At 27.5% G+C, this 13,194-nt stretch overlaps 1 protein-coding gene across 1 annotated transcript; it reads left to right on the top strand.

Moving 5' to 3' along the window:
• The first annotated feature begins 6,061 nt into the window (after positions 1 to 6,061).
• On the top strand, positions 6,062 to 8,751 carry LOC105126523 (calcium uniporter protein 2, mitochondrial). Its single transcript, XM_011027406.1, has 2 exons — positions 6,062 to 6,823; positions 8,057 to 8,751. Exons 1-2 carry the CDS (start codon positions 6,263 to 6,265, stop codon positions 8,528 to 8,530), a joined length of 1,035 nt encoding a protein of 344 aa, XP_011025708.1. The 5' UTR covers positions 6,062 to 6,262; the 3' UTR covers positions 8,531 to 8,751.
• Positions 8,752 to 13,194: the final 4,443 nt, after the last annotated feature.

Raw genomic sequence — 13,194 nt, 5'->3', positions numbered from 1 at the left:
TATCAAAATTCTTTATTCTGGTGATGTTGACTATAGCTTTTTTATTTTGGACTTGATTGCTTATATTCTGAAAATTTTACTAAATTTCACTCTAAAAACAAAGTTACTAAATTGGTATACCAAGTCGGGTTGGCAGAGACTCAAGTCGGGTTTTAATTTTATTCCCGCTAGATGATGTTAAATTTGAACCCATATTCAACTATCTTTCTATATATAATTATAGAAAGATAATTATTATATACACAATTTCTAGATTTTATTTTCTATAAAAAATATTGTATAAAATGTATTCGAATTGAAAAACTATCTGTTATACATTTTTCTTTTAAGTTATTTTCCATCGTTTTCCTCTTGCTTTTATGAGCTTCAACCCAGATAAAAAAGATATTAATAAAAACCACAAAACTAAATTTAAAAAATAATAATTAATATCAATGATATCAAAAAGAAAATAAAAAGAATAGAGGAGGCTATAACTTGAATTAGTTTTTTAAATTTGTGATCTAGATTATTAGATCAAAAATAATATTTATAGAAAAATCACAAAGTTTGATTTTTAGAAAATCAAATATGAAAAGATAAAATTTTTAAAAAATTAATTACATAAAATAATTTAAAATTAAAAAATAGCAATTAAAGAATGAGTGTAAAAATCAAATAAAAAATAAAATAAAAGGCGACAAAAAAATTTGATTGGAGGGTTAAATTGAAAAAAAAATATAATAAAATAAAAAAAATAAAAAAAATAAGAATCAAATAAAAAAATGATACATTATTTACTTGAATTAAATGATAAAATTCAAAATGTTGATTTTTTTTACAAAACAAACCATGAAAAAATAAAAAAATAAAAAAAAGATGAATTAAATTAGAAAAACTTATATATATGATAAATTAGAATTGAGAGATTAAATTAAAAATAAATAAAAATTTAATAAAAATATCGAGAAATTAAAATATAATAACAAAGATCATTATGTATTTTTTAGGATAGAAAAGGAGAGAAAAAAAATTGGCCATTGATGAACTGCCACCACTGCTACTTTGTGTCTTAATACGTAGTATTTTTGCCTTCAAACTTAAGTTTTTTTTTTTTTTTTAAGTGGAGTAATTTTGTCATCACAAGCAATCAAAAAATGAAAGTGGTGTCATTGGACAGGTTAATTACGTACTGTACCCCTTTATTATGTTAATATTTAAGGCCGTTGTCTTCAAATATCAATTAAGTTGATAACGTATAACTTTAGATTTTAGAAGGGCGAAATGTGTTCAATATAATCGAGAATAACAATTTAAAACCCGATTTTCTTAGTTTCTTGATTCCTTATCATTTTATAATTAATTAATTTTTTATTTGTTTACCGTAGAAAAAGTAACATGAATCTTTTTAATTATATGATCAAGCAACTTCTAACAAAATAAATAAATAATTTAAAAAACTTAAAATTAGATTCGATAAAATCATAATTTAGATGTAATCTTATATCTACAAACTAAAAGTATTGAAAAAAAAGTTAGATCTAAAAATAAAATTATATATAAGAATCCTAACCATGTAAAGGATATCATAAAACCATTTAATATTCCACATGTTGGTATATGATTTGTCTTTGCTAAAAAAATGTTATTTTTGCCAAAAAAAATACTTACTTCTATTTTTCAACTTGTTGCTTAAATTCATAACTTAAAAAAAATATAATATACTTTTTTTTTAACTAATTTTGATACTTTTTTTTATTGTAAGTTAATAGATTTAAATTGGTAATTAATTAATATAAGTTTAATAATAAAATAAACAAATAAAAAATGTCTAATACACGAACATATCCAAAATAAAAATAAGTATTTAAAAATAAAAAAATAAAATGAGATAATAAAAAAAATATTTATACTAAAAATCATTCATGTAGCTCAAATCTTTAATTTTTATATATTCTTAACAAATCTCTACATGGTTGGTTGAGATATCTAGTTCTCAGCTCAATTTAAATTACAGAAAAATTTCACTTGTAACTTTAAATATGTCTCAAATAGTATACGAAAATCTAGTCTGATAGATTTAACAAGATTCATCTACTAAATTTAAACATATGAAATAATATGTTTTCCAACTCTATTTAACTTGAAAATTTATCATAATATAGTTCTATATATCTGGTATTTTCTTTTAAAATTTTAAATCGATATAATATACAGTTTGAGAAATATATACGATCTTGCAAAAATAAAGGGTAAAAATATTTATTTATTGATGAAACACACTTGGTTTAATTTTTATATTTTTTCCATAGGCATGGTTTTCTACTTTATTTTTTTATGAAAGTTTTTTATTTTACATGTTTGATGTTTTATAATTTTTACATAATTTTTATTTATTTTATAAATTTTTATTTGAATTTTTAAAATAAAATAAATACTCAACTAGAGATTATAAAAATATACTAAAAATAAAAAAAAATCAAACATAAATTAATAAAAAGTTAACAAGTTATTTTTTAAAAAATATTTTTTCCATTTCAAATAAAATAAAAATTTCGGAAAAAAAATTCTAGTGATAAATAAATAAAGAAGTTGGCAAAATATTTTAATTGTTTTTATTATTATACTTTTATACTTTATATGCGATTTTTGCAGCATGTAAGCCTATATCATTAGTTTTTACCTTAAAAGGTGTGTTTGAATAAAATTAGTGATGAGAAGGAAAGGGAAAATATGAAAACTTTTTCACCATCATTTGTTTGAATAACAAAAAAGAATAAAGAGGAATAAATTATGTTTATTTGGAGATGGGAAGGTGATGAATATTAAATATCATTATTATCCTCTTCTTTTAAAGATAGATGAAGAAGCACAAATAAGGTTAAAAGGATTTTGTTTGTTGAAAAGATAAAATTGATTTTTTTTAAAGTATGGCTAAAATAGGAAGTTTCTATTAAAAATATTTAAAATTGATTTTTTTTAAAGTATGGCTAAAATAGGAAGTTTCTATTAAAAATATATAAAACTATTTACTCCCCTCCATTAATTTCGCGAATAGAAATTAACCTTCATTCCCTTTGCAGAAACTCATTAACCTCTATTTCCCTCCCTAACTCCTCTTCATTTGCTTCTTTCCCAAACACACATGAAAATTCAACTTTAGCTGTTAAGGTCATTTGAAAATTACAATATTTCCTTTAACAAACGTGAAATGGTAAAGTTTGGTTAATGTCTTCGAATATGAAAAACAAAAACAAAAACAATAAGAATATATATATATATATATATATATTTAAGAGGATTAAATATACATTTATTTTTAAGAGAATCAAAACAATATTATTTTAAAAAACTAAATAATAAAAAAAAACGTTAATAGGTTTTTGACTAAGTTTTATTCTGGATCAACTGGATGACAAGTAATTTTTTTTTATTTTTTTATTTTGATTAATTTAGAATATAAGCTGATTAAATTATAAGTTAACTTGTTAGGTTATCAAGTGAAGTCGTATTTAATAACTAAAATTGTTGTATTATTATTTGTTTGGTGTTGTTTTATTATATCTTTTTTTGTGTGTTGAAACTATAATTAAACATTACTTTAAATTCTTCTTTAAACCTTGAGATCATGATATTATTACAAACCGACTTCTTTAGAAATAAATCTGGTATAGAAAGTTCATGAGATTTTCCGGGAGCAGTTTTTTTGTGTTTGGATTTATGTATTATTAGGTTTAACAATTATTTTGGACACATAAAAAAAAACATATACTTAACGTTTTATTCATCACGAAGATATCTAGCTTGTTAATTATATATAGATATGCAATATTTTCTTTCCTTGAAAGAATCGAGTTTACAGATTTTTATACCAAACAGCACCTTATTCGACTGCAATATCTCAGCCAGAAAATTTCCATTCTAGCTAGCCTTTATCAAAATTTGAAATTGCTAATAAATCCTTTCTCTCTTTAGTGTGTAATTGAAGTACCAAGCACGTTAATTTTCTTTGGCATGTCTACAGAAGAAAATATTTCATTAGTTGGGCGTAATACCATAAAATTGAGGGCATTAACCCAAACCTTCAAATTAACTCTTCATAGAAGTAAATGAGTTAATTAAATTAAATTAAATGCTTTACAACATGCACCTCTTGGTAGTAAATGATGATTTATCATGAAGATTTTATAATCAGATTCATAGACGACGAAATGGAATAAGAAAAATCAATTGATTATGGTGGGATTGGGATAAAGTGACCACCATCATCATATCATACGTTGATAATTTTATAATCCACCACAAAGTGGAAAACGGATAATGATAAAGTTTCTCAGTCTGAGAAGGTATTTGAAAGTTTAGCTACATTTATTTTTTAGAGTATTTTTTATTAAAAAATATATTTAAAAAATATTTTTTTATTTTATTTATTATATGAGTATATCAAAATAATTTAAAAATGAAAATAAATAATTTAAAACAAAGAAAAAATAAAATAAAAATTAATTTTTTTTAAAATACAAAAACAAGCATACCCATAATATGTTTTTATAATAATTAGTGTTATTACCGTAACAATAAAATAAAATGAATGTATCAAGAAATTTTGGAGTGATTAGAGAATAACTAATTATTATGAAATAAACCCAAATAAAACAAAAAAACAAGAGAGGAAATATTTCCTTCGGGTTATAAAATTGATTTTTTATTATTTTCTTAAGTGAACACAAAATGTAATTAATTGTATTTTACTAGCACTATAAAATTCTTCATGCCCAATAAAATCCCATCAAATAGCATAAACTTTAATATCCGTAGGTCTAATTTTATCCCTCAAAGAGTAATGAGAAATTTACTTGAACAATCCTATTTTTTACGGATATGTTCATAAAAAATATGTGGCGACACGTTTGCGTGAACGCAAAATAGACCCCATCGACCAACCACATCCCAAGCAACCAGGCTCTTCTGAGCTGTCACCTTCCAACTTTCCCGTCCCACAAACAACCCTTATAACATGTAAGCAAGTCCATTTTAAGTTTTTTATTTATCAGATAACCATTTGCTGCTCTCTTACACGTGTCGAACATGATCATGCCACGTCAGTAATATGAAGTTTAATTTCAAGTCAACATCAGTGCCGCCTACCTCTTACCAGTTTTCAGCCTTTGATTAGTATATTTTCTTGTGATCAGACGGTGCTTGCAGGTGTTAGTTAAGCAGTATTAGCCAACACGTGTACGGTGTTTAAGCATGGCCGGGTGATATTTCTCCTCGTGATTTGGGCCCCATGTCTTTAACTTCTCAATTTCTCGATGCGAATATATTTCAAAAGAATGGGAGCACGGAAACAAACTAGTCCGCCATGTCTAAATCCTTTTCAATACAGTCCCTATACTATATAATTCAATAATAAGGCCTTGAGAATAGACATAACAAGAAATCGACAATTTACACGACCAATGAAAAAATAAGTAGGTTACATTAGTGCTATGATGCATCTTTTATTATTGTTAAAAATTAACTTGAAATCTTAATTAATTGAACATTATTCTAGTAAAAGAAGTTTATGAATCATGTGATACATGTGATCCAACTATAATATAATTAAAGTTTTTTTTTAAAGATCATTTTATTGAATTGATTTCATGTTTTTAATTATAATTACATGATAAACATATGATATATAAGAAGCTTAATGTAAGAGTTAATTGAGTCATTAACATATATATTATATGAGCAAGCACACAATTTAATTTTAAACTCTAAGGATCACAAAATAATAATTTTCTTTAGGCAAGTTTCTGCATTAATTTTTCTTTTGTCTTAGCAAAAAGATTTATCTCTAAAGACTAACCTAAAATCTAAAAATACCATATTATCATAAAAAAATAATAAAAATTATAAATACAAACTACACCATCAAAATCTATGGTAATAACTTATATATAGGAAACTAATTAAATCTTCTATCATAGTTAGAGGAGTAGTTTATACTTATTCCAAAAAAAAAGTTTCCGCTGACAATAAACGAAAACGAATATGCCAAAAATTAGAGGTTGTTATTAAATTTAAAAAAGAAAAAAAAAAAACAACCACGACATTTTCAATTTCTTCCAACTCCCTCATATTCGGACAACTATATAAATCCCCTACCACCTTCTACTTCTTCATCAATGCGCTTCAAAACTAAAAGCTTCCATTTTTACGGCGTCCCGTAATACAAAACCTCTGTCTCTGTTTCGCTTTTATTTCTTTTAAGGTTTTCAGATTTGTAACAACAATGTCGCTAAAGAAATCCTTAGCAGAGCGTGTCCTGAAATTCTCCAAAATCCCTAATCAATACTTGGCCAATAGCCGCATTTCATCTTCGCTCCAAACCCGAATCCACCAAAATCCGGCTCAATCCAACACTATACCTGACCATCCTGGAGAACCCGGCATCTTCCGACGATTATTCCACAAACCGGCCATTTTATCGCCTGAACTCCGGCAACTGCCGATTGGGGAGGGCTTGATTGATAGAATCCGGGGGCTTGACATTGTGAAGGATAGGATCCGGTGGGATGCGTTGAGTCCGCCTCCGGTGGTGACGGAGGAGGTGGCGGCTGAGGAGGGGTTGACGGCGGAGGATGCGAGGAAGTTGTTGAAAGTGGCTCAGTTGGAGGGGCTGAAATCGAGACTGAGAGAAATGGAGAAAACATGGATTTGTTATTCGGAGTTTGTTCGGGTATGCAGTGAGGGGTGTTCTGATCTTGAGTATGGTATTCGAGTAGCGAGGAATCTTGATGAATCCGGGACTGTTGTTGTTCTTGGAAATCTTGTTTTACTGAAACCAGAGCAGGTAAAAAACCAAACTTTTTTATTGTATGATTAGCAGTTCAATCGATTTATTGTGTCGCTTTTTTGGGTCAATTAATTTGTTTTACAGATTAAAATAATGGCAATGATGGTTCTGTGAAGGTTAAATTGAGTACAATTTAACCGATAATTAACAGATAAATACAAGTTTTGGTTTTGGTTTTTCTTCGATTTCTGGAAAGCTGAAAACTGATATTTCTTTATGTATATTTTTTTTTGTGTGTTTTTTCTTTCGGCAGGAGAATGTAACTTTTGTTGTTACACAAGCCAGATCTAAGGGCCATTCAGTTTCTACAGTGACAAGATTTGTTTCACTCTTTTAGTGCTTTTTGATGCTCACAAAAGAAAAATTATTTAATTAAATAAAATAAAAATCAGATAGAGAGAAACTGGGACTGGAACAAAAAATAGAGTGGGTGTTTTTTTGTGGGGAAGAGAAAAAAAAATTAGAAGAAAAACAGTGAAAGAGATGTGTGTTTAGTTGGTTGATGATGGAGGAAGTGCACATTTAATTGGGTGGTCATGGTGGAATTAGGGTTTTTATACTTGATGAGCACAGCAGAAAGGTGTTATATTTCATGATACCCTGGAAACAATCCTTAGAATCAGTGATATGATTTAAGAAGGAGACACATTAACATGATTTTACTATGGGGCAAAAAATATGCAGAAATGCATACCTTGATAATGAAGTTGTTTTTCTGTTTTTCTCTGTTTTTTTATGGGTAGGAAAGTTCGTAATTGAATTGGTGTAGAGAAAAAGTAAAGAAACAAAAATGCTGGGGGGTTAGATTTTCTGTTCTTTTGTTATATATATATTAGCTATTTTCAAAAGAGTCTAGCTAGAATGATCTGGAAAATGGGTCAGCTGTAAGGCTGTAGCTCACCATGGACAGATGATGCAAATCACTAGCAATGACAAAGCTATTTTCTGTTTTTTTACTAATTATTTCACTTATTTAAATGAAGTTCTTAAAAATAAAAATAAAAATTCCTGGCTTTCTTGGATTTGCAACTGAATTTAAGGGTAGTGAGATAGCAACCTGATTTTGATTTTACTGATTTCTTTTGTGGGAGATGAATTTTCTTCCATGATTATTTTCTGGAAAGCAATTTACTTTCACTAGTTGATTAACGTACTTACAAGATTAATATGCTAGGTGATATAGAGTTCATCTTTTACCCAAACGAGTTTTTCCATTTCTGTTAATTACAGGTATTGAAAGTTATCGGAGGCCTAATTCCATTGCCAGCAACCGACCCCAATGATCCAAGAAGAAGGGAGCTGCAGGAAATGGAGAAACAGAAAGCTGTGATCGATGAAAAGGCCGGAACCCTGGTTCGCCGCGAACTATGGTGTGGCCTTGGTTTCTTAATTCTTCAGACAGCTGGCTTCATGAGGCTGACATTCTGGGAACTTACCTGGGATGTCATGGAGCCGATCTGCTTCTATGTTACGTCATTTTATTTCGTGGCTGGCTATACCTTCTTCCTCAGGACATCAAAGGAGCCCTCTTTCGAAGGGTTCTATCAAAGCAGGTTTAGTGCCAAGCAGAAGCAGCTCATGAAACTCAACAATTTCAATCTGGAGAAGTACGATGAGCTTCGAAAGATTTGTCGCCCTCTTCCATCATCTGTGGAGCAGATCCAAGCAATGAATTCACTTGATCAAGCTGGAAAAATATGCTGAACCGTTGTTACCAGAAGAGAAATTAGCATATAAGAAAAAAAAAATGTATATTACAATTTTGTTGGATTTCCTCTTGGGCTACACAGCCTGTATTTTTAGAATGTAGGTCCGGCTTACTATAGCTCATGATTAACCCTTTCTCATGGAACAAAAGACATGATAACTATTTTGTCATTTTCAAAAATGGAACAAAAAAAAGAAAAAGAGGGTTTATAATTGCAGCTTGGCAGTTCCTTGGTCATGAAACGGCAACCTTATTGGTGATTGGAAAGGCAATTTAATGGAGGGGAAATGGAATTTGTTGGGTAGCATAGAAGTCAATCAATGAAGTCCCGTATGCCAGCTAAACGCCGTATTGATAAAACTACTAAAATTCAACGTCTTTAGTATTTTATAAAATCCAAATTTCATATCCAACTCACTTTCAAATTTGGTTTCACTGTTAATATGAATATTGAAACAAATTAATATATTTTTTTAATTGTTTAAATACTAGTTGTATAGTATTGAAGCTTAGTAATTAATGTATGGAAATAATGTGAGAGACTTGAGAACACCATATTTTCTTTTAAACGAACAATAAACATAGTTAATATATTTTTTAAGTCTTTTGGTTGCAAGCTGAGCGTTGTGGTTCAAGGGATTAGTTGATTATAAAAGGTTGTGGATTTGACCTTTTTAGAATTTTTTAAAATTTTATTATTTAGTATACGGTTTTTATAGAATTTTGTACTATTAAATTGATAATTAATAAATTTTTATATTTTTTATTGTATAACAAAATTAAAATATTAATTTAACTTAGTAAAGTTCATAATTTAAATCATAAATTTAAAAAATTAGCTAAATATTAATTAAAGAATCGAGTAGGATTTTTAATAATGTGTTTTTAATCTTTGATTTTTTAGCAAATCTATCATTTAGTGTGAGGTTTTTATTGAATTTTATATTTTAATGTCAAATTTTTGATAAATAAATTTTTATATTTTTTATCATATAATAATATAAAATAATTAATTCGACGAATGAAGTCTATAATCTCAATCATAAATTTAAAGAATTAACTAAATATTAATGAAATAGTCGAGTTAGGAGTTTAATCATTATACTAAATTTAATAATAATATAAAAAAATCTTTAAATATTATTTTTTTATATTTCAAAATATTTAAGGAAGTTCATGCGGGCAGTAAACTAGTGTTTTACTAACCAAAATAATGCATTTTTTCTTTAATAATTTGTTTGATTTAACTAGGCTCTTTCAGATATTTAAATTCCAAGGGTCTGTTTGTATTGCTTAGAATTTTAACAAATAAAAAATATTTTACATCAAAAAAATATTTTTTAATGGATGAGATGTCAGTGATGTATTGATTATTTATTTTTTTACTTGTCGTGGAAGTACCGGAAATACCGGGTGCTCAGCTGTGAGCTAATGTTTCACAGTTTGGAAGGGAAGGTTTTGTTTGTCAGGCCTTATCTCCACCTTTCATTGTCTTCACCTTCTCTAGATTTTATCGATGCGTATGAACTTTGGGTTGGAAAATGGCTAATTTCTGAAATGACCTCTGAATAATTTATTAAATTCAACTTAACCTCTGATCTTTCAATTTATTCTTATTTTCATCCCTCAAACTATCATGTCATGGCAATGCATCGTCTTTATTAGGGATTTGAGAGGACAGAAAAGAAAACCATTTTCTTGGCAAGTAATATACCTCCACCCACGTAATCACTCCTTGTTACTTATTTTTTTTTTGGGAAAAACCTTAACGAAAACAGGGCATTGCTTTGAGTCGATAGCTCATGAGATCAAGAAAACAAAGAAGATTTCAATGGTTCCTAGAGGCAAACGTGTTTCTGGCTAGACTTGAGAAGAAGCCTCTGGGAAAATGGAGGATCATATGACTCGTATAGCTCTCATATTCTGCAGGCTCTTTATGCATCTCCCCTGTAATTCCTAATGCCTGGATGGCAGGGAACACTGTTCTTTTTTTACTACTATAATATAACAAGATCCCCCCAGAATTCCTGAAGCCCCCCACAAGGGTGCTCACCACCGACCCCATATCCAAATTGTTAGGATAATAATAATAATGACAGCAGAAATCTAAAATAACAATGATGATCAGGTATTGTCCCAGGGTTTCAATTTTTTTTAGGGCTTTAGTTTTGGTTGTTTGTGCATGAACAAGGAGCATCAGATCTACCTAAACACATCCAAATCTGCCTGTACCCCACCACCACCTCCACCTTATAATGAATTTGAGATCTCTGTTTTTCTGCGATCTAAATCATGACCTATCCTATAATACAAAAAAAGAGATGCCTTCGGTCTTAAGGTTTGGCAAACTACTTAATAAGTGATTTATAGCTTAGATTTTTTTAGAAATACTTATGAAATTTTTTGTCGAAAAAATTTTTATTGGTAATTTTTTATTTATCGATAAGTTTATTAATAATAAAGTTATTAATGAAAAAAATATAAAAAAAATATTATCCACTTCATTCCATCGGTATTTTATCAGGAATTTTACGAAATAAACAGAAATATCATATGCAATTATTTCAGTGATAAAACAATAACACAATAATATTTATAGTAATTCTTTTTCAATTCTCTATAATATATCAATGTCGGACTTAATCTCTCGATAATACCGTTAGTAATTATTTAAAAATATATTTTTAAAAAATCTATTTAATAAAAATAAAAAATAATTAAATTAATATAAATCAACCTTCCATAATATTGGAGAGTTACTTGGAAAAAAAATCAACTCAAATAAATTTACAACAAAAAATAAACAACAGTAATAAATAAATAAATAAATCAATTAAAAACAATTTCCACTTAACTTAGAAAACCTATTTCAAACTTATTATCCAGCAACAAATAAAATAATTTAATTGAAATTAAACAACAAAATTGAAAAAAAAAACCAACTTAAAATCAACAAAATTGATTTCATATAAAAAACAAATCATACAACAACATTCATACAATTATTAAGAACAAAGAAAATAAAAAATAAACAAATATAATGCAAAAATAAAAATATTACCTTAATGTAATTGCTAGTGAAGCTGAGAAAAGAAAAAAACAAATTTATAAAATATGTTAAAAAACTAACAAAAAAAGAAAGAAGAGAGAAAAGGACATACCGGAAGAAAGAAAAAGATAAGAGAAGTAGTTCAGGAGAGAAGAAAAAAAAAAGGGATGTTGGTGTTTTTTATATAAAAGGAAGAGAGAAGTTAAAGAAGAAGAAGAAGCTAGTTTGTTATGAAATGTGGGATTATAGTTTTTTTATTAGAATATTTTATTAATTTTTTTATTGACGGATAATTAAATATTAATATTTTTAATTATTTGGTCAATAATTCTGTCTGTAATATTTAATTTAAATTTTCAAATTAATTAAAAAATTTCAGAAACCCCCCAAATATTATTAACGACTTTTCAATCTGTCATTGATTCCATAATATTTAATATAAATTTTTAATTTAATCAAAAAATTTTAGAAACAGCCCTCAAATATCACCAACGACTTTTCAATTTATCAGTAATTTCATCTATAAATAATAATACTTAACAATGTAATTAAAAAGTGAACAATTTCAAAACTGTCTAGAAAATTCGGATAAAATTAATCCGTTAGTGATATCCTCTGTAATTAACATAATGAATAGTGCTAAAGAAAAGTGAAAAATTTCCTAACGAGTTTATAAACAGATTTTACCAATGATATTAATACTATCGATAATTCCATTGGTATAAATTATATATTATCTTACAATTTGATTTTGTTTTAATTTTTTCTTTTCCTATTATAATTCATTTGGTATATACTAAATAAATATACTTCTATCAATGTTTATTGATGTATATAATAAAAGAATATTTTGTTAGTGAAATTTACTGTAATTTACCTACAAAAATATTATGTTATTGTTTTCGTTAATATTTGCTAATTTTATGATGGTGCACTACCTGCCATTTTCAAAGCTAGCTTCTTTCTTATTGAAAAATTTGATTTTCCTTGCGTTAAATTGGTTAGCCAAGAAACAATTTCTTTGCATGCCTTCTCTTAGTGTCATGCCAAGAACATGGTAGTAAGCAATTTTGAAGATTTTGCTAGCTATGGCATACATTTCTTGCCTTGGATTTAAAATACGAAGCTCAATTTGAAATTTTCTACAAACTATGGCATGCGATTCGTATTTTTTATTTTAAAAAGAAGCAAATGGAAAGACTTTTGTGCTAAACTATTTCATTACAGCTATGCCTTTAGCTCGCAGATCACTGTCTCAGCACAAAGCCACTCCCACAACTGAGCTTCTTTTATAACCTAGCTTTTCTTAAAATATTTTAGGTTTGTGAAAAGCATACATCAAATTTGTAGAAGGATTTATTTATTCATTTATGAAAAAAATCCAAAGGAAAATACGAAAATCAGCCCCCCCCCCCCAAAAAAAAAAAACATAAATAGATGAGAGTAATTTAGTAAATTTAAAGCTCTCTGAATATTTAATATTTTTAATTTCTTGAAAAATATGTTTACCCCTCTACTCATCGGACTATAACAAAATAAACCCAAAGACGAGTACAAAATACCCCCCAAAAAAATTGATCAATTTTGAAACTAAGGGCAGTTACGTAAAAT

This window comes from Populus euphratica, unplaced genomic scaffold (assembly GCF_000495115.2).
Source record: "Populus euphratica unplaced genomic scaffold, PopEup_1.0 scaffold41.1, whole genome shotgun sequence".
Taxonomy (NCBI): domain Eukaryota; kingdom Viridiplantae; phylum Streptophyta; class Magnoliopsida; order Malpighiales; family Salicaceae; genus Populus; species Populus euphratica.
The sequence above is the reverse complement of the archived record's forward strand: the minus strand, read 5'-3'. Positions and strand labels throughout refer to the sequence as shown.